The 25,702-nt window shown below is 43.7% G+C and overlaps 1 protein-coding gene across 2 annotated transcripts in view; it reads left to right on the forward strand.

The window, feature by feature from the left end:
- Positions 1-6,100: 6,100 nt before the first annotated feature.
- LOC137380639 (ornithine aminotransferase, mitochondrial-like) overlaps positions 6,101-25,702 on the forward strand; it is a 41,320-nt gene continuing 21,718 nt past the window's right edge. The window contains exons 1-3 of one of the 2 annotated variants that reach the window (XM_068052799.1): positions 6,101-6,172; positions 10,841-11,067; positions 12,766-12,990. In XM_068052799.1, the coding sequence (XP_067908900.1) occupies positions 10,866-11,067; positions 12,766-12,990 (427 nt within the window). In that variant the 5' untranslated portion in view covers positions 6,101-6,172; positions 10,841-10,865. Of the gene's footprint in view, positions 6,173-6,252; positions 6,420-10,840; positions 11,068-12,765; positions 12,991-25,702 lie in introns of those variants that run through there. The other variant, XM_068052798.1, reaches the window with a different exon arrangement.

The following is a 25,702-nucleotide window of genomic DNA, read 5'->3' on the forward strand; positions in this document are numbered from 1 at the left end:
TTAGGCCCACTGCTGAGTCTTAATCCTGACAGATGGCTAGAGGTGGCCTCCAGGATGCAGGCCAGGGGCCACTGAGGCCTCCGTAACATCCCCCCTTCCCCAAAGCCACGTCTGCCAGAGGGACACAACTGCGCTCACACTTATTTTCAAGTATTTTTCACAACTTCAGAGGGTGCCTCCATCTTGAGGCATCCCCGCTGTCTCCCTCCTACAGCGGCAATAACCACCTCTCCCAGTGGGACTGCCAGCCACCCAGAGCCTCGGGTGATCACACTGGTCGTCCTGCCCGTCATCCCTAATAGGACAGGGCACCTGGAGGCAGCCTTTAATTAGCCACCTCTGGGAAGATTGCATGGGGGAGGGACTCTTAAATCATTGGAGATGTGATCCACATTTGTCCCCAATAGAAGAATAGTTTTAACAGCAATAAAATTCTCCTGTTGGGTATGTTCCAGGAAAATGGGTATGCCCTGCGGTTAAGTGCAGAAATTCTTCGGGCTGAAAGCTTGGGTTCCCTCCATGCACCTCCTAACCTCCGCCTCTGGAGGTCAGGAAATACCAGCGCTAGCCGGCATGTCATTTTTCAGCACATTGTTTCCCAGCAGCAATGCTCACCATGACGGGGGAGGAGGTCCAGTGCTCACATCACCTTCTGATTGAAGCCACTTAAAGCACGTTAAGAAACTCATTAAGAGCTTATGAGAGGTGAGGGTGGAATTTTGAAAGGGGCGAACAGGTTGCAAGATCTGTCCATTTCTGAGCAGTTGAAGGGAGGCGGCCACAGAGTGGGCAGCCAGCCATTTCTGCCCCAGGGAATCACCTCAGCCCCATAAGAGGGTCAGTGGGGCAAAGGAGGACTTGGCATTTGGTAAGGAGGTACCCTTGGTGCTATGCAGGTGCCAGGAAGAGTGGGCACTCAGCATTAGGACATTGAATGGGGATATCGCTCCCCCCACCTCCGGCATCGCAGCAGCAGAAAAGCAGGAGCCAAAGCTGCCAGGGACAATTGGACAGCCACCTGTCCAAAAGGAAGACTGCAGCTGGCAATGGGGGCATGACTGCCAAATCTTGGGCCCAGCGGTGATGAGGGGCAACACACTCTGCAGAAAGGGCAGAGCCCCAGACGGCATGAGAGCAGTGAGGAAGAATGAGGGGCAGGAAGAACACAGGGACCATACATGGAATCTACCACTGAAGATACAGCTACCTGAAGATGACCACAAGAGACTGTGACTTTTTTTTTTATTTCCAAAATATACTTTATTCATAAAAATCTGTAAAAATTACATTGCCAAACAGTTTCCAAACAGCACGAAAAAATACAAACATTGCAAGGGAGATCAGTTTCCTTCAATACTGTCATGTGTTTCTTCCCAACCCTTCCGTTTCACAATTGTCATGTCAATTACAGTTTTACATTTACAGCAATTGAGAATATTAACGATACAGTTCTTCCAAGTATCAGCTGCAGACCTTAGTGGCACTGCAAACAGCATCTAACTGTCAATTAGGTCCCGCTGCTCCACAGGTCACATCAAATCAAAGAAAGCAGCAGCCGAATTGAAACAACCTAGTAATCCCCGAATGAGGCAAACCAAACCAGGTATCTTTAGATCTCTTTTCAGCTGCTAACACGCAGCTGTGTCTTTCTGTCTCTGAACAAAACAGTTTTTTTGCCAGCCAGTTTCAAAGTCAAACGACAACATTGTATGTACTGTTCTCCCTCGCTATTTTTTTTATTTTTTTTATTTCCAAAATATACTTTATTCATAAAAATCTGCAAAAATTACATTGCCAAACAGTTTCCAAACAGCACCAAAAAATACAAACATTGCAAGGGAGATCAGTTTCCTTCAATACTGTCATGTGTTTCTTCCCAACCCTTCCGTTTCACAATTGTCATGTCAATTACAGTTTTACATTTACAGCAATTGAGAATATTAACGATACAGTTCGAGGGGTTTCCCATGGATCCAGCCCCTCAGTCCAGCTTGGTGGGGGAACCTTACACTGTGGTCTTTCCCCATTGAGCCTTTGCTGCGGCTGCCCCAAGCTTTAGTGCGTCCCTCAGCACGTAGTCCTGGACCTTGGAATGTGCCAGTCTGCAACATTCGGTGGTGGACAATTCTTTGCGCTGGAAGACCAGCAAGTTTCGGGCAGACCAAAGGGCGTCTTTCACCGAATTGATAGTCCTCCAGCAGCAGTTGATGTTTGTCTCGGTGTGCGTCCCTGGGAACAGCCCGTAGAGCACAGACTCCTGTGTTACAGAGCTGCTTGGGATGAACCTTGACAAAAACCACTGCATCTCTTTCCACACCTGCTTTGCAAAGGCACATTCCAGGAGGAGGTGGGCGACCGTCTCTTCCCCACCACAGCCAACGCGGGGGCACTGTGCGGAGGGGGCGAGACTTCGGGTGTGCATGAAGGATCTGACGGGGAGGGCCCTTCTCACCACCAGCCAAGCTACGTCTTGGTGCTTGTTTGAAAGTTCTGGTGATGAGGCATTCCGCCAAATGACTTTGACGGTCTGCTCGGGGAACCATCCGACAGGATCCACCGTTTCCTTTTCCCGTAGGGCCTTGAGGACATTCCGTGCAGACCACTGCCTGATGGACCGGTGGTCAAAGGTGTTTTTCCGCAGAAACTGCTCCACGAAGGATAGGTGGTACGGCGCCGCCCAACTGCATGGTGCGTTCCGCGGCAATGTGACCAGGCCCATCCTTCGCAACACTGGGGACAGATAGAACCTCAGCACGTAGTGACACTTGGAGTTTGCGTACTGGGGATCTACACATAGCTTGATGCAGCCGCACACGAAGGTGGTCATCAGGATGAGGGCCACGTTGGGTACATTTTTCCCGCCCTTGTCCAGAGATTTGAACATCGTGTCCCTCCGGACCCGGTCCATTTTAGATCCCCAGACGAAGCGGAAAATGGCTCGGGTGACTGCCACGGCGCAGGAGTGGGGTATGGGCCAGACCTGCGCCACGTAGAGCAACAACGTGAGCGCCTCGCACCTGATGACCAGGTTCTTACCCACAATGGAGAGAGATCGCTGCCCCCACATGCCCAACTTTTGTGGTACCTTGGCTACTCGCTCCTCCCATGTTTTGGTGCACGCCCCGGCACTTCCGAACCATATCCCGAGCACCTTCAGGTAATCTGACCTGACGGTGAAGGGGACAAAGGATCGGTCAGCCCAGTTCCCAAAGAACATGGCCTCGCTCTTGCCGTGGTTAACTTTGGCTCCCGAGGCCAGTTCGAACTGGTCGCAGATGCTCATCAGTCTGCGCACGGACAGCGGATCCGAGCAGAAGACGGCGACGTCATCCATGTACAGGGAGGTTTTGACCTGAGTGCCTCCGCTGCCTGGGATTGTCACCCCTCTTATGCTCGCATCCTTCCTAATAGACTCAGCAAAGGGTTCAATACAGCAAACAAACAAGACCGGGGACAGAGGACAGCCCTGTCTGACTCCAGATTTGATCGGGAAACTTTCAGATTCCCACCCGTTGATTGAGACTGCGCTACTGATGTTTGTGTAGAGCAGTTGGATCCAATTGCAGATTCCCTCCCCAAACCCCATTTTGGAAAGCACGTCCATCATGTAGGTGTGCGATATCCTGTCAAAAGCCTTCTCCTGGTCCAGGCTGATGAGGCAGGTGTCCACCCTCCTGTCCCGTACGTAGGCGATCGTATCCCTGAGTAGCGCGAGACTATCAGAGATCTTCCTGCCGGGTACAGTACAGGTCTGATCGGGGTGAATCACCAACTCCAGAGCAGACTTGACTCGACTGGCTATGACTTTGGACAGAATCTTGTAATCAACATTAAGCAGTGAGATGGGCCGCCAATTTCTGATTTCTGCCCTCTCCCCCTTCTGCTTGTAAATGAGGGTGATGATGCCTTTTCTCATGGATTCTGACATGCTGCCGGCCAGGAGCATACTCTCGTATACTTCCAGCAGGTCCGGGCCGACCCAGTCCCACAGGGCCGAGTACAACTCGACCGGTAAGCCGTCGCTCCCGGGGGTTTTACTCGTCTCGAAAGACTCGACGGCCTTTGTCAGCTCGTCCAGAGTTAGCGGCTTGTCCAGTCCCTCCCTCCTGCTGTCATCTAAGACCTCTGTGATAGATGACAGGAAGGACTGGGAGGCTCTGCTGTCTGTGGGCTTCGCGTCATACAGCCCAGCATAAAAGGATTTGCTGATCCTTAGTATGTCGGACTGCGAAGACGTTACCGAGCCATCTTCTTCCTTCAGGCTGCTGATAACAGAGCTCTCTGTGTGTACCTTTTGGAAGAAGTAACGCGAGCACGTCTCATCCTGCTCGATGGAGCGGACTCTGGACCGGAAGATGATCTTGGAGGCCTCCTTGGCAAAGAGCGAGGCCTGCTGGCTCTTCACCTCTTGGAGGTCCTCCTTGACCTCGACCTCGACCTATTCCCTGATCCAATTAACCCAAATGGATTTTGATCACCAGACATTGAAGGTGTAAGGAATTGCATTCCAGGGCCTGCTAAGATAATACAATCCACAAACACGCAAGTGGTTAAGCCTGTTAGTCACATGACTAACTTAGTTTTTTTTGTGTCACACAGAAAAGAATTCAGAATTCAGAACAAGCAAACCTCACTCCTGGCTGCCTCTCTCTCGCCCTCTCCCAAGCCACCGGACCCACGGAAGACATGTACACCTCAAGAGGGAAAAGACTCCGACATCGAAACAAGTTGAAGTGTGAACTGGGCCCCAACGAATAGCAGGACTTACTGGCATCCAAAGACTCCACATTGAACCCAAAAGACAGTAAATAACTAACAGATATTGCCTCAAACTTTTCCCCTTTATTATTTCTAGTTTTTTCTGTCTCTATCTTCATGTGTGTTTATTGCGTATGCATGCTAGCGTGGTTGCATCACATATTTGTAGTCGTAAACCGGATTAGAGTTTAAGATTAATAAACTTCTACCTTCCTTGTTTCAATCTATGCCTGATTTCTTTGCCTTACAATTCGAGCAGTGAACAAGGATTCACTGAAGGGGGAGCTAAAAACATAGTGTTTCTAAAATTAAACCCTGTTATGGTTAAACCAGGCAAAGGCTGAGAGTGAACGTTTTGACCCCTTCTCAACTGGTTGTAACGCTAACAGTTTTTTCCCGATATATAATTTTTTTTAAATGGTAAGACTACAGCAATAAGTTCTATCTATGTGTGATTTGGTCTTCCAAATTTCCTTATGTCCTACAAAAGGAATGTCGTGTGCTAACCTTAATAATTCCCGGCGATATTTAGGTGGTACCACTATCTGTTCAACAACTGTCCAGTCTTTGTTGGCAGATCTGTGAGGCGGACTCTATTTCCTCCTCAAAACGCCATCTGCCATATAATAGCCTTCTGGAATTCCTTTCGCCTCAGCTTCTGTCAGAGCCGTCTGTGCCATTCGGTATATCTCTGGATCAGCTTGCTGTGCTGCAATAATAGACGATCTGTTAAACATCTTATTTGGATTATTTAAATCCCCAAATAAGGTTTCAGATACTTAGAGTCATAGAGTTGTACAGCATAGAAACAGGCCCTTCGACCCACCGCGTCCATGCCAACCATAATGCCTATCTATATATAATCCCACCTGCCTGCATTAATTCCATATCCCTCTATGCCTTGCTCATTCAAGTACCTGTTCAGATGCCTCTTAAATGGAGGGGGGGTGGGGGGGAGGGAAAGGTGGGGGGGGGGGAAGGGAAAGGTAGGGGGGGGGGCTGAGAGGACTAGGTGGTGAGATTTGTTGAGTTGCTCTTGTCGAGAGCTGGCATGAACACAACAGGTGGAATAGTCTCCTTCTGTGCTCCCACTGGTCTATGATATAAATAGGTGGTGTGTTGTAAGTCAGTTTTGCAAATAAAAAATACGGCCACCTTATCCGAAATGTAACAAGCTGTTTCGACATTTTACCAAGGCTCAGGCTATCTCCTTTTTCCTAGATACAAGCCGTACCCGAACCGCCACCCACCACAGCATCTTCACTGACGGCGGCTAGTAACGCAGATCTTTCCGGTTGCGTGGCGCGCAGACCAGCCTCCGTCACGTGGGTCACACGCGCCTATTTAAACGGTCATCGGGAACACGCATGCGTTGGTTCCAGTGAGATTAGCAGCTTTAGAAGGAGCGGTGAAGGTGAGGAGGAGCATGAGCACTCTTTCGGCTGATTCGGATAACCTGTTTTTTTCCTCGGGTTGGGCCACATCGCATCGGCGCGGTTAATTGTAACTCGCTTGGAAATGCCGGATTTTGACGCGATTTCTCGGCTGCCTGTTTCTCCCTTACTCCGTCTGCAGACAACGATGAATTAACTTGTTCACTCCTGGCCCCTGCGATGTGATTAATTGTAAATGAAGGGAACGCTGGATGTCCCACCCCGCTGGTAATTGGTCGATCTGCCAATTTATAAGGAAGTAAAGTCATTTCTATCTGTTATGGCGATGAAAAGATAGCGCAGTGGTTAGCACCGCAGCCCGGGTTCGATTCCTGGTACTGCCTGTGCAAGTTCTCCCTGTGTCTGCGTGGGTTTTCTCCGGTGCTCCGGTTTCCTCCCTTAAGCAAGATTTGCATTTTGATAGGTAAATTGGCCATTATAAATTGTCACTAGTATAGGTAGGTGGTAGGGAAATATAGGAACAGGTGGGGATGTTTGGTAGGAATATGGGATTAGTGTAGGATTAGTATAAATGGGTGGCTGATGTTCGGCACAGACTCAGTGGGCCGAAGGGCCTGTTTCAGTGCTGTATTTCTAAGCTAAAAAATAGCAGAGCAGTTAAATGTGTTCGAGTGTTCTGTATTGCCAGCCATTGAAGAAAGCTAGTGTACAGGGAATAGTGAAGTCTGTGTTTGCAGTTTGCTTTAAGCCTGTTTGTGGACACTTGGATGATTTCAATAGAGTTGTGGATGTATTTTGGTATACTTCAGCAGAAGTTAGGATGGCTATAAATCATGCAGCTCTGAGATATTAAGGCCAGGTTGAAAGCCCACTTAATGGTAGCAGGGGAGCTGTTTTATTTTGACTTTGGAGCATATTCAAACCAAAATGAATGTTGCTACAGCTGAAATGTGGGTGTTAGTGGGAATGAATCTAGAAGAATCACTCGACACTCAGGTCTGCTCCAATGTTAAACAGTTTATTGAGTTACGCCAGCGGGGAGCAGGTCACTAGTCTGTCCAGATGCCTCTCCACTGAACAAAGGTTCCGATGAAGGGTCACTGACCCGAAACGTTAACTCTGCTTCTCTTTCCACAGATGCTGCCAGACCTGCTGAGTGGTTCCAGCATTTCTTGTTTTTATTTCAGATTTCCAGCATCTGCAGTATTTTGCTTTTATGTAAAGGAAAATCCACAACAGATATACTCAGCCCATCCCGGCTGGACATAATCCAATCATAATGGTTATTGATTACATACATTACACATATTACCAATTAGATTACTCATTAGGCATCAGGTGGCTACGTGATCAGCTCATAGCAAGCCCCCTGATCATCTTGTGATGTTTCCCAGACCCCCTTATCAACTACCCTTGAGTCTTCACAATGAATCCTTTTACCTTTCTCAAGCTTGCATTCCTGATTGCTTCGTGCAGTCTGCAGTTACACAAAGCAACTGTCTTATACACTGATATGAGGGACCCTGCTTGGTCAGCCCAACTGTCTGTGTCTACTTACTCAAATAACATTTAAACAGTATGATATTTACTGCAGGTGCCTCTGCACTTGGGAATACCCTACAACATGGGTTTCAGGTTACAAGCTCCTCAATTGTGAGTTTGCAGGGAGCTGATTGGTCTGTACAGTATTTACCCCAAGCTGTTAAACTGTTAAAAATATTTTTTTAGAAAATGTGTACTATGCTTGGTTGCTTTGCAACTCCTGCTTGCCATTTGGGGAATGCTGGGGTCCAGGTGAAACATGGTTATGTTTACTGCAAGATCTCAGTTTAATGCAGTCTTTTATATAAAAAAAAATTGTCATTTTATAAATGGGCTGCTTATTTAAAGTGCTTTTTTGTCTTGTAAATGTTTGGTTTTAGAGGAAGATGGTAGCTTATATAAATATTCAAGATATTTTGGTTGCAGGATGATTTGTAGATTACTTGAAAGTTGGCATGCATCATGAAGTATTTTCTGTAATGTATTCCTTTTGATATCAAGGGTGTATTAAACCCACTGACCAATCAGCAACTCAGTTGCTGCAGTTGCCTCACTCCCTTCACAACACTTTGACAAGTAAAAACAAGAAATGCTGAAATATGGGCGGCACAGTGGCGCAGTGGTTAGCACCGCAGCCTCACAGCTCCAGCGACCTGGGTTCAATTCTGGGTACTGCCTGTGTGGAGTTTGCAAGTTCTCCCTGTGTCTGTGGGTTTTCGCCGGGTGCTCTGGTTTCCTCCCACCACCGAAGACTTGCAGGTTGATAGGTAAATTGGCCATCATAAATTGCCCCTAGTATAGGTAGGTGGTAGGGAAATATAGGGACAGGTGGGGATATGGTAGGAATATGGGATTAGTGTAGGATTAGTATAAATGGGTGGTTGATGGTCGGCACAGACTTGGTGGGCCGAAGGGCCTGTTTCAGTGCTGTATCTCTAAACAAAAAAATAAAAACCACTCAACAGGTCTGGCAGCATCTGTGGAAAGAGAAACAGAGTTAACATTTCGGGTCAGTGACCCTTCTTCGGAACTCAATGTTAGACAAGTGTTGGGTGGTTCTGCCAAAACCTATTTCTTAAGATTCACGGACATCAAAAGCAACTGTTTTTGCCAGAGACAATATTTAAATGCAGTGTGGTGTTTGATGGTGCTGTTAGTGATTTTAATTCTTGTGTTCAAGTGTTGTAATGAAAGATTATTATAAATACAGAAAGCAGGTCAGGTAGTATCTGTGGAGGGGGAAGTAGTTAACTATTCAGGTTGATGACCTTTCATCAGAAACTTTCTTTTGCTAAATATATTTTCAGGAACATGGTTATGGTTTATTCCAGGCTCAGTAATTGTAGGCATGTCGTTCAGAGTTTTTGTTCCTGGGAGTTGAGTTACAAAAGGGCATTCATTGGTTGTAACTTGCCTTTCAATCTGGTCCTAGTGTTCAAGTTTCCATGAAAACGCTTGATGTTCTGATCTAATAACCCAGAATTTGTTCCAAAATGGTGAATATTTCTAGGTCACTTTGGGTATTGTTTGAAATGTAATTACAAAGTTTAGGATTAAGTTTATTTTATCATAGAAATCAAATTTTTGCTGTCTAATGTTTCTGTTAGGATGGGCTACAAAATAAAGCTTGCTTTATATAGAGTAAGCAGTTTTTTCAGAAACTTGATTGTGGTTAGCAGGAGTGATGGTTTAAAACATCATATCTAGGTGCTTTTAGTAGCAAGAAAGGCACAAATGGTCTAGAAAATGCTGGAAATACTCAAATCAGCCAGCATCTGTGGAGAGAGAAAGAATTAACATTTCAGCTCGATTGACCTTTTGTCAGCACTCTGAAATGTACTCTCCCTGAGACGTTAACTCTGTTTATTTTCTTTCTCCACATATGCTGCTTGACCTGAGTATTTCCAGCATCTGCTGTATTTTGCTCTTGTATGTTACAACAGGAGTAAAACAAAAAAGTCACAAACTGGGAAACGGCACAGGATAGAGATATTTGTGGGGGTGGGTGGGTTAGGGGCAGTGAAAGTACAATGCCTTTGTTAATTACCTTTATAGCAGTTTAGTTTGTCTCTAAAATACAATATATTAAAGTGCAAATATTTGTACATTTGTGCTTGAGGAAAAACTTTCTCGCAGCGAGTTAAGGTCTGGAATGCGCTGCCTGAATGAGAAGAGAATGTGCAGGATTGGGGGAGAAGGCAGGGGAATAGAACAGAGGGCGTTGCTCTTTTAGAGAGCTGGTGCAGATTTGAAGGGCCAAATGGCTGCCTTCTGCACTGGAATGATTCTGTGATTGTGTTGGTATTTATTCATTGCTGGCTGTACAAGCCAATCCTCAGTTAACTAGAGCAATATTCCCTGCTTGTTGCATCATCTGGAAACATAATACGACGTCCTTCCAGACTATTGCCAGCTCCAAGCTTTCAGTGATGCTGAAGCAAGCATTAAAGTAGTCCGGCATAGTTTTATTACTATATTAACTCTGTATATGCAAAAATAAATTCACTTGCTCAGCCTTGCTTTCCTGTGTCAAGTTCCCTATTTTTGTTAAACATTAGAAGTGATCCTAAAAGTATACATATTTATGAACTTCCTTGCATGGCAAGGGTGCTGTTTGGAGAGCAATACAATTTGGTGATGGCTTCTTGACATCAGATGTAGTTGCATCATGGCTGTGTAGAGGAGGGTTAAGATTTTGGCTTCTGTGGGATGTTAGGAAGGGATTGTTGAATTGGGCTAATCTTGTGCATTGGTCTGGGCTGTGTAGGAATTAGGCAAGTGACTGCCTCATACCTACTGAACCGGAGATGGAGTCTGTAAATTACTTTTAAATGCTGTTCATCTGTAATACCTTCTAGTTTTGGTCCTTGCACAGTTTTTTCTAAGAAGTACTAAGTATTCAGATGCAGCCCAGAAGATTTAAGTTAACTCATGTTCATGTTGCTGTTTATGGGATGTGATTTTATTTTCCAAATGGATAGTACCTGTGCACGTACTTCATTTGTCATTTAAAACTTATTTGAATGTTTCAGCATCGTAGCTGAAACATTGAAATGGAATATTAGCTGAGGCCAAGTTTCATTGTTTCATAAATTGCATAAAATTTAATACACAAATAATTAAACTCTATTCCTTCATTTGTGCAGCAAAGCTTGGAACGTATTTTTAAAAATGCTGTCCCGATTCTCACATTCCATAAGTTCCAGTGCTTCGGTCTTGAAGCGAAGACTCAAGACAGTGGCTTACTCTGCCGCCACCGAAACATCATTAAAATCTGAGAAGTCACTTACTTCAGAAGAGGTTTTTGCACGTGAAGAAAAGTATGGTGCGCATAATTATAGTCCACTGCCTGTAGCATTGGCCAAAGGGGAAGGTAGGCACTTGAATGCTTGATCTTAAACTTAATTGCTGATTCTACAATCAACAATGCCCAAGCCAAACACAGCTACAGCATTGCTTGTGCTTTTAAGCCAAATACAATTGATATTTCATGTTGTATTCAAATTTATTGAAATAGAGTACAGGCCATTTTGATTCAAGGCTTGGTGATTGTACAGCTTGCTTTTGGATGTCTTATATTAATCACTCTGGATGAGAGAAGTCATTCAGCTCCTCATCCATCCAGGTGAAGTCCCTCCTGTATTGGAGCACCAGTTAGATCTTAAATGGTTGCATATTTTTGCTTTCTCTGCTCAACCTGATAGCCTATTCCATATATCCACTGTGCATGAAGTACTTTTTAAGATTAGTCTGAAATCTTCGTTGAACTGGTTTTGAACTTGTTCCCTTGGCCAACTCTTGCAGTTTAATTTAAAGTAATTTCCCGGATTTAACTTTTCTATATTGATAACTATGTTCTATATGTCATGGAGTCATAATGGCACAGAAGGAGGGCATTTGGCCCATTGCGTACATACCAGCTCTCTGCAGAGAAATCCAATCAGTCCCATTCTCTGGCTGTATCCTCATAGCTCTGTAAATTATTTCTCTCCATTGCCTATTCAATTTTCCACTTTCACCACCCTCATAGGCACTGAGTTCCAGGTCATCACCACTCACTGTGTATAAAAAAAAAAAACTTGTTCCTCACATCCCTCCCCTGCACTTCTTGCCCAAAACCTTAAATCTCTTTCCTGTGGTCCTTGCACCAACAGAAAATGGGAATACCTTTTCTTTGTCTACCCTATCTAAACCTGTCAGAATCCTGTACACCTCTATCAAATCTCCCCTCCAATCTCCTTTGCTCCAAGGAGAACAACTCCACTTTCTCCATCCTAACCTTGTAGCTAAAAATCACTCATCCGTGGATCTGTAAAATCACTTATTAGATTTATTCTTTTGAGAATCTTTCTTCATCTCTTAGACCTCTAAAACGAGAGATTTGCCCAGTGGTTTTTCTCTGCATCTCCCTTGTGCTTCAGAGACCTGAACTAGACAGAGTACATCAGTGTGACCTGGCCAGAGCAATATACATTTTTATTATGACTTCCTCTGATTTCTACCAAACTGCTTTGGCTGTATATGGTTCAATATTATATTGGCTTTGTTTGGACATCTTGAACATAGATCTAAAAGTATTAGTAGAATCTCTTGATTTCATTCCCAGCTATTTTCACACCATTGATGGTAACAGGTTACTGAGTTGGATGATCAGCCATGACCGTAATGAATGGCAGAGCAGGCTCGAAGGGCTGAATGACCTACTCCTGCTCCTATTTTCTATGTTTCTATGAATAAGTCACCCACTTCCTATATGCAACACCTGTCCACCTGAAGATTTGTGCCAATTTTCTGGTTACTCATTTTTTTTCGGTTCCCTGTTTTTTGTAATTTTTATGCTTCATCCTTCAATTTCCCTCTGAACTTGATATCATCTGCAAATTGAACCAGTTTTCATTGATGTGAAAGTGGTTGAGGGATTCATCTTGTCGTAGAATCACAATCTTGTAGCACAGGAGGAGACCATTTGGCCCATTATGCCTGTGCTGGTGAATTAGTTTTTCCAATTGACATAAAGTGGACTTCAAATATTTAACAAATGTCATAGCTTTGATCAAACTCACCTTTTCAGGAGTTTATGTCTGGGATGTTGAAGGCAGGCGGTACTTTGACTTCTTGAGTGCTTACAGTGCTGTAAATCAAGGCCATTGTCACCCAAAGATTATTGGAGCACTTAAATCTCAAGCTGATAAATTGACTCTCACTTCACGAGCTTTCTACAATAATGTACTGGGAGAGTATGAAGAATATGTGACGAAGCTGTTCAATTACAAGAAGTTGCTGCCAATGAATACAGGTTAGTAAACAACAGTGATTGTGAACATTCTGTATTTAAAAGAAGCTCTGTAACTATGAAAATGTGGATTTTTCAATTATTTTAATCGTTGTTTCTTATTGGTATGGTATCTATAAGGCACAAGCTCATTTTGTCCATTATCTCTGAAACAGAGCTATGAAAATTTCCACAAGAACCTGCATAGGGGTTACCTGTGGATAATTGCAAGGACATGCTTGTTCTCTGGCATCTCATTATGTATAAAATATTTGAGTTGAGTTATGCTATTTTATGATGCATCTGTTGGTGTTCTGCATGTATTTATAGATTTTAATTGCTCATGCTGTGCTAAATGTGATAATTTGAGTGTTTTTAAAATCAGATGAAAGATTTTAAGGACATTTTATTTGAGAAGCTCACAGTTGACCGCTATTCAATACCATTACTTGGTGCTCTGCAGAACACGACCTTAAATACTAATGGTCTTTGGAAATCATCTCATCTAAGATCTGGCCCTCTACTTAAATTCTAACTGCTATATTTAAACAATTACCTGAAAAAAGTGGAGAGGTTACCTGCTAATCTTCTGGGGTTATGTACCCAAGAGCATCCCAGGTTCTCTTTGCCTTCAGTTTTTGATTTGGCTGATGCTGTGCATCTAGTCAGTTGTCTAACTAGGATGGCAAGTCAGGACATTGTGCAGAGAACGTTTGATTTAAATCTATCTTGCTGTTGCAACATTTGTCTGACCTGTTGTAAGGTAGGGAATGTTAAAAATGCAAAATTGTTCAAATATGCAGTTTTTAACTGGAGTATGGTTAAAATAAACTCAATGAAACAGTCGGTTCAGAATCCTTTTTTTCAATGTAAGTGAGTCATGCCCACTAATTCAGTTCACTCAAAGGGTTTGAGGTGTGACCTATTGTTTGTAAATTCATATTGATTACTGCTTTGGTCATCTGTTCTTCAGATGAGTAAAATATTTGATATTTCTCATCAACCTTTTATATTGGGTTTCTAATAGGTTTGTAATAGTTTTCTCCTTTTTAAACATTATCACTGATTCTATGTTCACTACCCTGTAGTATTCAGAATTCTTGGTTTGTGTTTACGGAGCTTTTCATCCCATCTAGTCTAAGTTCCTTGTGTGCACTTGATTTGTGCATTTTAGAGAATATACTGAACTCCACTTTAGGGATCTGTAACAGAAGTAATGAGAATCAAAATTTAGTCCAGTCTAAGTTTGAACCCTCTATACAAACATATGAAAATAATGGGCCAACAGGTCTTTTCCTGTCCATCAAGCCTGCACATACCTATGATGCCTGGAGCATTACAACTACACCCTTCTTACACACCTTTTCTCTCTTTCTCTTTCCCACCCCCCCCCCCCCCCCCCCCGGCAGACATGTAACTTCCTGTGAGGTGGGAAATAAAATATGGAAAATCCCCCTCTGATCCCCTCTTGTAATCAAAACCAGTCTAGGAGACCACTTTGAGCATGTGTATGTTAATTGTAAATTCACTTGCATTTGTATAAGATGTGATCTCTGCCCATCCAAGGGCCCAGTTCCCTCATAAAGGCTTGCAGAGATTCAGTAGGCAATGCATTCTGGAGGCTCGCTACTCTTTGGGCAAAGAGGAAACACGTCACACTTGGCCTATTCCTTCTGTGTAGTTAAAATGTATGTCCTTTGGTTCTCTCCAATCTATCAAACAGAAATAATCTGTAGGCATGCAGCCTGCAGAGGTATTAGAGATGTATTTGCAAGGTGACCGAGGCTGGCAACTGAATATTCTGGAGTATTTGACTGTCTGGCAAACCCCCCACCTGCCAAGACTGAGGCACACGTTATTTCACCATATGAACATTAAAACTTAAAATTGCAAGCCCTGACTGGAGGGATATTTGCATTGTCCCAGACAATGTTCAAACAATGGCAAAGCAGCTGTCCATATAAAAGAGCAAGTCACATGACTGACCTGCTGGTCAACCTGGGAGTTGTTTTTAAATTTGAACTCCCAACAAAGGGATTTGAACAGACAAAGCTGTGTGCTCGTGGAGTAAAGATCTCTCCTGGAACTGAAGCAAGAATTATAGCCTCTCCTGTCTGCCTGCCTTCATCTCTTCCCATGGAACTGTATCTTGTGAAAACACATGAAACTCAGAGAAAGGTTTCCTACGTAAACAAGTTTTTAAGACAACGACTGGGCCCCAACGAAACGCAAGACCATATCTTCAATCAAGGACTACAGTGAGCTCGAGAAACAGTAACAAAGTATTGCCTCAAACTGTTCTACTTCTCTTTTCTGTCCCTATCTGCATGTTTATATTGTGTGTACATGCTAGTGTGGGTGCATCATATCAGTAGGCGTGAACCTTATTAGAGTTTAAGGTTTAATAAATTTCATCTTTCTGTTTTAAACCAAAGAAAGCCTGTTTGTGCTCATCTTTGTCTTATTATTGGAATTGAACAAGGATTCACAAATGGGAGCTCAAAACACTGTTTAAAATTAAACCCTGTTAGAATAAAACCAGGTAAAGATAGTAACAGACCCGTAGACATTGCTCACCTGGTTGTAACCTTGACGCTTCAGAAGGAAAGGAAATGGAGGTGGTGTCGCTCTGTTAATAAAGGATTAGTACAGTAGTGAGAAATGATCTTGGCTCGGAACATCAAGATGTAGAATCTGTATGGGTGGAGATAAGAAATAGCAAAGGAAAGAAGTCACTGCTGGGAGTAGTTTATAGGCCCCCTAACAGCTACACTGTAGGACAGAGTATTAATGAAGAAATAAAGGTGGTTTGTAAGAAAGGGACTATAATGGTGGTTTAATCTTATTGCATGAATCAAATTGGCAAAGATAGCCTGGAGGATGAGTTCATAGTGTATTCGGTGCAGTTTTTTAAGAACAATACCTTCAGGAACCAACCAGGGAGCAGGCTATTTTAGACTTGATACTTTGTGATGAGACAGGATTGATTAATGGCCTTAGAGTAAAGGCAAAAATGATCATATCATAGAATTTCGCATTCAATTTGAGGGTGAGAAATTTGGGTCTGAAACTAGTGTCTTACCCTTATAATTGCCTTAATTTATGTTTATGAAGACGACATTGGGAAAATAAGTTAAAAGGTAAGACGGTAGAGAAGTACAGGCAGACATTTAAGGAGATATTTCATATCTCTCAACAAATATATTCCATTGAGAAAGAGACTCCCCAAGAAGGATGCCCCACCCGTTGCTAGCCAAGGAAGTTAAAGGTGGTATCAAATTTGAATGAAAAGGTGAACAATGCTGCGAAGATTAATGGTATGCCAGGTGGTTGGTAAAAGTTTAGAAATCAGCCCAGGATGGCTTAAAAGGGAGAAATTGTTATGGGTAAACTAGCAAGAAATATTCAAGTAGAGCCTCTGCAAGAATATAAAAAGAAAGAGAGTAGCTAGAGTAAACATTGGTCTCTTAGAGGATGATACTGGGGAATTAATATTGGGAAACCAGGATATGGAATAGACTATGAACAAGTATTTTGTATCTGATTTCACATACAAAGCATCTCAAGAATAGTAGAAAATCACACGGCAAAGGGGAGGGAGGAACTTAAAACAATTGCTGTTACTGGAGAAAGTGAGTGGGATATTAATGGGACTAAAGGCTGACAAGTCCCCTGGACCCAGTGACCTACATCGTAAGGTCTTAAAAGAATTGGCTGCAGAGATAATGGATACTTTGCTTGTGATCTTCCAAAATTCCCTGGATTCTGGAAAGAATCCAGCAGATTGGAAAACTGCTAATGTAACACCTCTAATCAAAAGAGGAGGGAGACAGAAAGCAGAAAACTATAGGCCGATTAGCCTAACATCTGTGATTTGGAAAATGCTGGAATCCGTTATTAAGGAAATTGTAGCAGGATGTTATTTTCTAAATCGAGCAGAGTCAGCATAGCTTTCAGAAAGGGAAATAATGTTTGACAAATTTATTAGACTTCTTTGAGGATGTAACAAGCAGGGTGGATAAAGGGGAACCAGTAAATGTGTGGATTTCCAAAAGGCATTCGATAAAGTGCCACATAAAAGCTCGCTATGTCAGATAAGAGCTCATGGTGTTGGGGGTAGTATATTAGCAGGAAGAGAGAATTGGCTAACAGGAAACCAAGTCGGGATAAATGGAGAATTTTCAAGTTGGCAAACTAATTATTGGAATGCCACAGGGATCACTGGGGCCTTGTTATGGACAGGTAGGAAATGATAGGGGTGGTTTCCTTTTTCACCTCTCAACTGACTGCAGACTGTTTTTATTAGAGATGTATTTTAACCCTTGATCATTTTAATTGTCAATAAACAGACAAATTACAAGTTATCTTGTAGGTTTAAAGAAAGATAAATGTTTAACAATCCAAAAATCAGCAACATCATGTGCACACATGAGAAAAGATAGAAATGAAAAGATAGCAAGCATTTAGGTCTTTTTTTAAAGATTTCTTTGTGAAACCTGGTTTGTTTCCCGGGAGTAAAATTTAAATGGTGCAGGCCTGTTTTGTCTTGCTCACTGGAGTCGAGCTTTGGAGAGTTTCCGGTGGACAGATGCTCTGCTGCAGACTTCTTTGGTTAACTCTCAGTTACAGGCCAATAGTGAAGGTCCTGTTTCAATATCTCAGATGTGGAGTTTTCAAAGGTCACCTTTATGTCTCTGCCTCAAGGTAGTTTTTAAAGATAGTATTCAGCAGAGTGGTCTTGGCTGCAATAATTCTCTCAGCTTCCTGGCTGCTGGCATTCTGCACAGAACTTTTTTTCTTTAAAAGAAGGAACTTTACTGGGTTGATTACTGTTGGGTGACCAAAAGTTGCTGTCCCCTGATTTCATACTGTTCTGACCAGGTGTGAAAGGGGTCTAGGGGGTTGCCTCTCAGCCTTTGCCTGGTTTGGCTGTAATAGGGTTTAACTTTTAAAACACTGTTTTAAGCTTCCACTCTGAACCCTTGTTCACCACTCTCTAATTGTAATGGCAAAGAAATCAACCCGACAGGTTTTCTTGGATTTAAACGAGAAAGGTGTAAGTTTATTAACCTTAAAACACTCTAATTCAGCTAAAACTCCTAGAAATATGTGACGCGACCACACTAGCATGCATATGCGATAAGCACACATGCAAATAGAGACAGAGGAGGAGAGAGGTTTAAAGTAATAGCTGGAGTTCAGTTACTAGCTTTTGAGTTTGATGTAAAGTCTTGGATTGCAGTTGTCTTGCAGTTCTCATTGGGGCCCAGTGCACACTTTCAAACTTGTTTAGCTGCAGCAGTCTTTTTTCTTGAGGTTTGAGTGGCTTCAGTGGATCCCCTGGAACTTCGTGAGAGAGGGAGAGCAGTCTCTCCTCTCTCTGTTTTCAAATTGCAGTCTCTCTTCCAACTAGGGCGGCACAGTGGCGCAGCGGTTAGCACCGCAGCCTCACCGCTCAAGGGACCCGGGTTCGATTCTGGGTACTGCCTGTGCGGAGATTGCAAGTTCTCCCTGTGTCTGCGTGGGTTTTCGCCGGGTGCTCCTGTTTCCTCCCAGATCCAAAGACTTGCACGTGGTAGGTAAATTGGCCGTTGTAAATTGCCCCTAGTGTAGGGAGGTGATGGGGAATATAGGATTACTGTAGGGTTAGTATAAATGGGTGGTTGTTGGTCGGCACAGACTCGGTGGGCCGAAGGGCCTGTTTCGGTGCTGGATCTCTAAATAAAATATTCCATGAGCACAATTCAAAACTCCAAGTTGGCCAGCAGGTTAGTCATGTGACTAACCCCTTATTTGGAACAGCTCCTGCAGTCTGTGGATTTGAAAGCTCTCGGTGGGGGTTGTAGTGCTGTCTCTTACACAGACAGGATGTGGATCACGGTTGCCCAGACCAATCTTTAATTGAATCAGTGAGCAGTTGCCATTGGCTTTTTTTTTAAACTGTCTTTTAGAATGCAAAATGAGCTTTCATGTTTTCAGCCACAGCCCTTTTAAACCAAGCTAGTTTTTTCAGTCCAGTAACAGTTTAAAATTAATGTTCATATGAAATTAATGTCTCATTTTGGCAGGTGTGGTTTTCATGACAATACCATGTCTCTGAATGCGTGGCCATTGTTAGACAATGGTGTTTGAATGTTAGTCTTCTTGATAAAGTGGTGGTTGGCCATACCTATTATCCAGAGTGAGTCTAGAGCCTCCAGGTCTGCAAAGGTCATTTTTAGTCCAACTGGTTGAAAAAGGTGCCCATTAACATTGAATGGGGCCATTAGCACTTGTGGGGGAATCCTGAACTAGGGGGCATAGTTTTTAAGACTGAGATGAGGAATTTCTTCTCAGATGGTCAGTAATCTTTGTTCTTTGGGGAAGAGAATTCCAATGGAGACTGGGTCGTCGAATATATTCAAGGCTGAGCTAGACTGATTTTTGATCTACAGCAGAGTCGAGGGTTATGGGGGTCAGCAGGAAAGTGGAGTTAAGGCCCCAATCAGATCAGCTACGATCTTGTGTATTGTTGGAGCAGGCTCAAGGGGCTGAATGACCTACTCCCGTCTTATCTTGTGATCCAGCTGTTGACCAGGGGCTGCAAGAAATACAGAATCAGTTACAAACTGCGGATTGTTTGACCTGTAGTAACCTGGAGTTCAGACACTGGCCTGTGCTGGTAAAAACCTGTTTGAACTAATTACTTTGAGACAAGTCAAAGGATCGATCACCGGAAAAGGGCCTTATTTGGACACTGTGTGATACCGGGATGTTTGGGCCTGGGCCAATTAAGAGAAGATGTGAACGAGGTGAGCAGGCTTCAGCCGACCGGAAACACACCGCTCCGATTTGAAGAGATGAGCAACAGAATAAGAGAGCTTTTTGGGCATCGAGCCAGCGAAAACTCCGGAGATCAACCATCATGGAAGTGGAAGACCCTGCGTGAGCAACGCGGCGACGACGTAGAAGAGAGAGAGAACGGAATGCCTGGTCAGCGTTAACTCTCCCTTTTTCGGGTATTATCCTTAAGTTTTCTGTGACTCAGTCAGGGAAAGGTCAGAGGAACCTAGTGGCTGCTTATGAATTCTAGCTAGTTTTGTTATTAACTGTATAACTCAGTTGGAGTTGCATGCTTTTGTCTAATTATATAAGCCTTATTCTTACATTGTACAACAACGTGAATAAAGTAAATTGATAGTTAAAGAAAGGACTTAGTTCCTCCTCTTTGTACTAAGCCATTAACTGTAGCTGTGGATTAAGCTGGAGGGTGGCTCTCCAGTAACCTGATATCCCAAACACTCAGCCTGAGCCTGAATTAAGAGGACTTCAGTCCCACGTGACGGCCAGGATCAAGTGGGTGCAGGGAATAAAGGGGACAAGGGGGAGTTGACTCCGCACCACGGTTTACACAGCCCTTTCATTGTTTACTTCTATCAAGTCTGTGGTGCTTTAAAGTTATTAGGCACAGCTCTTTAAGCTGATCTGAGTGATTAAGATTCTTTTATGGGTCATTCTTGTAGCTCTCCTCTGAACCTTTTCTAAGGCCATAATATCACTCCCTATGTGAGGGGTCTAAACTGGTCACAGTTCTGCAAATGTGGTTTAACCGACAACTGTTACAATGACAGAGTGATATCCCTGATTTGTACTGAGTGGTTCCATTAATACAACTTTATCCTATTTGCTTTGACTGCAATTTTTCTGCATTGGTAGTGAACCTTGACCAATCCGAACAAGACCACTGAGATTTTTTTCTCCGCTACTTTCAGTATCATTTCCTGTAAGTAAGTATATTCTGTGTTGATCCTACCCATATGCACCACATGACGTTTAACAAAGATAAATGCAATTTGCCATTGTTTAGCCCATTCCCCAGTGCATGTAAATCTTTTTGCAGCTGATTACTCCTGTATAGCCTTGACAGTTTAACAAATTTTAGTTTTGTCCGCAAACTTACTGATCATACCCCAGTCACTACTGTCAGGTCATTAATAAAAAGTGTGGCCCTGACAGCAATCCCTGGGGAACACCACTCTTAACCAGCCTGCAGGTTTATCTACAACCTTTGACTACAATTTTCTTTTTGCCTGTGGGATTGGAGCTATTTCCTTATCCAGGTATCAAATTTCCACTGATGCCATACAATTCCACTTGGTGAAGTAATTTATTGAAGGCTTTCTTGAAAATCCAGTAGACAATGTCAATTGGATAAACTAATCTAGTTAGTTCTTCAAAAAAAAAACTCATCGAGTTTGCAAGGTACAACCAACCTTCTTTTCTGTAAGACGTGTTGAGTATCTGCAATGGCCCCTTCTTTATTGCGTGATTTACAAAGGGCATCCCTAATGATAAGCATCTTTGCTATGATGGATGTCATGTTGATGGATTTGCACTTCCCCAGCTCTGCTATGTCCTTTTATTTGTTTGAAAATTGGAACTGCATGAGTTACCTAAGGCAATTATCCCTGATTCTTAGTGAAGAAAAGGGCAAGAGGGTCATGTATTTCTTTGTGTAATCTTAAGCAACACAATGAGGTATGTGGATTCCAGTTTCGTGAAGATCTCTAGAAGGTTTATTAACAGCTAAAACTAATACAATACAGAATCTGCATCCAGGGCATTGCAGTGCAGAGTGCTTATGGCTTAGTCACAAGAGTACATCCTGGTACTTGGCTTATTAGCATAGCATACTGAGTTCTTAAAGGGACATCACTCCGACAGCGAATATACAACAGTTCACAGCACCTGTCCCATCTCTTTAACCACACTGGGTGGATGCCATTTGGGTCTGGAGCTCAATGTCTCTTTTCATATTTCCTATCCAAGATGACATTTCTTATCTATTATATGTAATGCAATGCATCCTACAGTTGAAACATGAACGCTATCCACGTGATAGACTGGTGTAAATAGTCATTTAACAGCTCTGTTATAAATCCAGGAATTTGCCCTAAATTGTCTTTCAATGGCCCCTTGTGAATTCTAACAGTCTAATGACTCCAGATGTAGCTGAAAAAGCTTTTGCTATTACGATAATTCTTTTCCAGTTTGCGTTCTCCCAGTTGTCTTAAAGTTAAATTCCCTACATTTGTAAAATATTTTCGGCTTCAGTCTAATTTGACTCTGCAAGTTTCCAGTTACCAATAATCTTGCTTTGACATGTTCTTTTGAAACATTAGTTTGGCTTTCACTGCTATATACAGTTTTTAATGCACATCCCACTACTGAAATTATTAATTGGCCTTTGCACGATTCTCCCTTCTTGCAACTGCTTGTACCTTTTGCTGTTGGTTTTCAACCACCTTTAAGTTTTGCTGATATTTCTCCATAAATGTGCTTGCATTCCACATTTTTAAAGTTGTCTAACATTAAATGGACAAACGCTCCATGTTTGTTCTTCCATGGAGCTCTTGTTCTAAAATTTGTTTCTGAAGTCTTGCTCATCTATATTGCTTTGTGGCTTAGTTTTTATTTGCCTTCAGATTGTTGACCGGTCTAATCTTGACCTGACTAGTTTTAAGTTTTCAGCTTATTTAATGAAACAGTGTAAAGTAATTACTCAAATATTGGGAGTAACTTTTTTAAATTCATCCATGGGACGTGGGCGTCACTGGCTAGGACAGCATTTATTGCCCATCCCTAATTGCCCTTGAAGTTGGGGGTGAGCTGCCTTTTGAACTGCTGCAGTCCATGTGGGGTAGGTGCTAACTGTGCTGTTAGGAAGAGAGTTCCAGGATTTTGACCTAGCGACCGTGAAGGAATGGTGATTTTATAGTTCCAAGTCAGGATGGTGTATAGCTTGGATGTGGTGGTCGTCCTGTGCAGCTACTGCCCTTGTCCTTCTAGGTAGCGGTCACGGGTTTGGAAGGTGCTGTGGAAGGAACCTTGGTGAGTTGCTGCAGTGCATCTTGTAGATGATACACATTGCTGCCACTGTGGTGGAGGGAGTGAATGTTTATTGATGGGGTGCCAATCAAGCAGGCTGTTTTGTCCTAGTTGGTGTCGAGCTTCTTGAGTGTTGTTGAAGCTGCACCCATCCAGGCACGTGGAGAGTATTTCATCACACTCCTGACTTGTGCCCTGTCGATAGTGGATAGGCTTTGGGGAGTTACTCGTTGCAGGATTCCTAGCCTCTGACATGTTCTTGTAGCCACGATATTTAGTGTATTTTATTATTAATCACTTAAGGCACTTGAATTGAATTTTGTCACAGCAGTGGTGACTGGCTGGGATGCAGGTGTGATGGATAGCGTTGGGATGGAAGTCTGACATTCTCACGCTGCTAAAGGATATTTCCCGAGACAGCTGCAGGAGATGCAATTTAAAGGCAATTTCACAAAGTATTTACAATTTTGTGAGAACAGCGGAGCTTCAGAGGCGGAAACTCAGTGGAAGGTCCGTTTTGGCTGCAGTTAGCAGTGCCTCATTTCCTCTGGTTTTGAGACCTCCAGTGAGGAGAAGCATCAGAGAGGGAGAGAACTACAGCCATCAGGAGTGAGGCTGCAGCACCCAGAGGGGCATCAGAATCATGAGACTGGAAGGGGGCACAGGGGCTCACAACCAGCCTCTTGTGTGCAGAAGATGTTGCCCACCAGAAAAGCTTCATGGTCAGAAGCTCTGCTTCTTGCGAATGTCAAATTGGTGTTGCCAAAGACTCTGCATCACCATGGAGGTGGTATTGAGCTGTGTCATGATAGAGGAGGAGCTGAGTCAAATGGGAAGTGGCAGGCACCCATGCGTGTGGTGGTGAAGGTCATAGTGGTGTTGAAGTGTTACACCTCTGGATCATTCTCGGAATCTCATGGAGACACCTGTGGGATTTTGCAGTTCACGGCTTATCGGTGTGTCAAGATGGTCACAAATGCCAAGTTCGAGGGCTGGCCAATACGTGCACTTTTGCACTGATCCAGACAGGAAGGCTGAGGGCTATAGGATTTGGGGTCATAGCTGAATTCCCCCAGGTGCAAGGTGTATCGACTGCACACATCAAGGCTCGCACAGACCAGGCAACAGCCTTCATCAACAGGAATGGCTTCCACTCACTCACTGTGCAAGTGGTTTGCAACGATCACAAATGCTTCCTTCAAGCCTGTGCAAGGTTCCTAGGATGCAGTCATGACTCCTTCATTCTAAGGAGGTCCCAGGTGCCTGGGCTTTGCGAGCACTGCCCCTTCCCTGCCCCCCCACAAGGCGTGCCTTCAAGGATGGATATTGGGTGTCAAGTGCTAGTCCCTGAAGGCATTGCTCCCCATGATGCGGAACCCCAGCACAGATGCATAGGAGACATAGAACAGTTGCCACCTGACAAATCGCGACCATTGAGCAGGCCATAGGGCTTCTGAAAATGCAGTTCAGATGCTTTGGATCTGGTGGATCCCTTCATTATGCCCATCAAAGGTCTCTTGTATGGTAGTGTGCTGTTTTCTGGGGAAGCATTGGCCAATCCTAGAGCACGATGTCTCCTCCAAGGATGAATATTTTGGAGGGGGCTGATGGTCACTAATTGACATTTCTCACGAGCATTCCTCAGATGGTCATGTAAACAAATAAATCTGCTACCTTCTGTAGCCAAGTTGCCCTTTTCCTTGAATGCCCTTACCATCCCATGACATTAGGTTAGCCATAGATAATGCATTGATCTAATGTGGTGTGGACCTTTCCATCACAGTCTTTATAAAAGCAACTGAACTGTTAATGGCCCAATAGTACAGAAATGCTTAAAGTATTCATTTGCTTGCACATGTTGAATATAGATTCTACTCATACTTCTAGATCTCTCAATTTCATTCCAAGCTATTTTAACACCATTGATGGTTTTTGGTTACTGAGTTGGATGATCAGCCATGATCAAAATGAATGGCAGAGTAGGCTTGACGGGCCGAATGACCTACTCGTGCTCCTGTTTTCTATGTTTCTATTTTGTGGTGCAGCATTCATAAATCCTTCAACACCAAGGCGTCCCAGTACCTGTGCAAGAGCCACCTCTGTCTTCGCAGCTTCATGAGGTATTGGTGCCATTGTCAGAGGACTGGGGTCCACACCAGGAGTGTCTTGAGAGGAGCTCCCTGTTGCTTCAGGCAGCCGCTTCTCTACCCTTGCAGGGTTCACTTGTCCCTCCCTGAAATATGGACGCCTGACTATGACTCCAGGCGTCTTGCCCAGCTATTCCTCCACAGAGCTCATGGCAGAGGTGATGGCATACAGATCCATGTGCATTACTGGCATCCACTGATATGCTGAATGTGGCTCTCCATGAGGGTCACCCTCAATGGTGTATGCCATGCATGTATGCACCAGAGACGTGGCTAGACTCATGACCTGGAGTAACTCCTCCATTATTCGTGCATAGATGCGCAAAGCCTCTGGAAGCACTGCCAGATGTTCACACACCTCATGCTGCAGCTGAGGATCACCATGCCCTCCCATTGTCCTGAGTGTCAATGACTGCAACGGTCACTTCCTACACCAGCTGCTTGGGTGAGACGTGCTGTTCTAATCAAATTGTGCTCCCAGTGCTGTTTGTGAACAACTGCCCACTGATTGTGAGAGTATCTGTGCTGGTGGAGGAATGTAAGGCTGCATCTGTTGAGGTCTACTGCTCCATTAGAAAGTTGTCCTGTAGGCTTGGCAGCTGTCTCTTCAACTGACCTGAGAGTGTAATGATGGGAGGGCACTGCCCGTTCACAAGTCCTTCCGACTACTCATCCTCTGGTGCTCTGAGGTGACCATTGATGGCTTCATGAGTGCTATGCTT

The sequence above is a fragment of the Heterodontus francisci genome, chromosome 20 (assembly GCF_036365525.1).
Source record: "Heterodontus francisci isolate sHetFra1 chromosome 20, sHetFra1.hap1, whole genome shotgun sequence".
NCBI lineage: Eukaryota > Metazoa > Chordata > Chondrichthyes > Heterodontiformes > Heterodontidae > Heterodontus > Heterodontus francisci.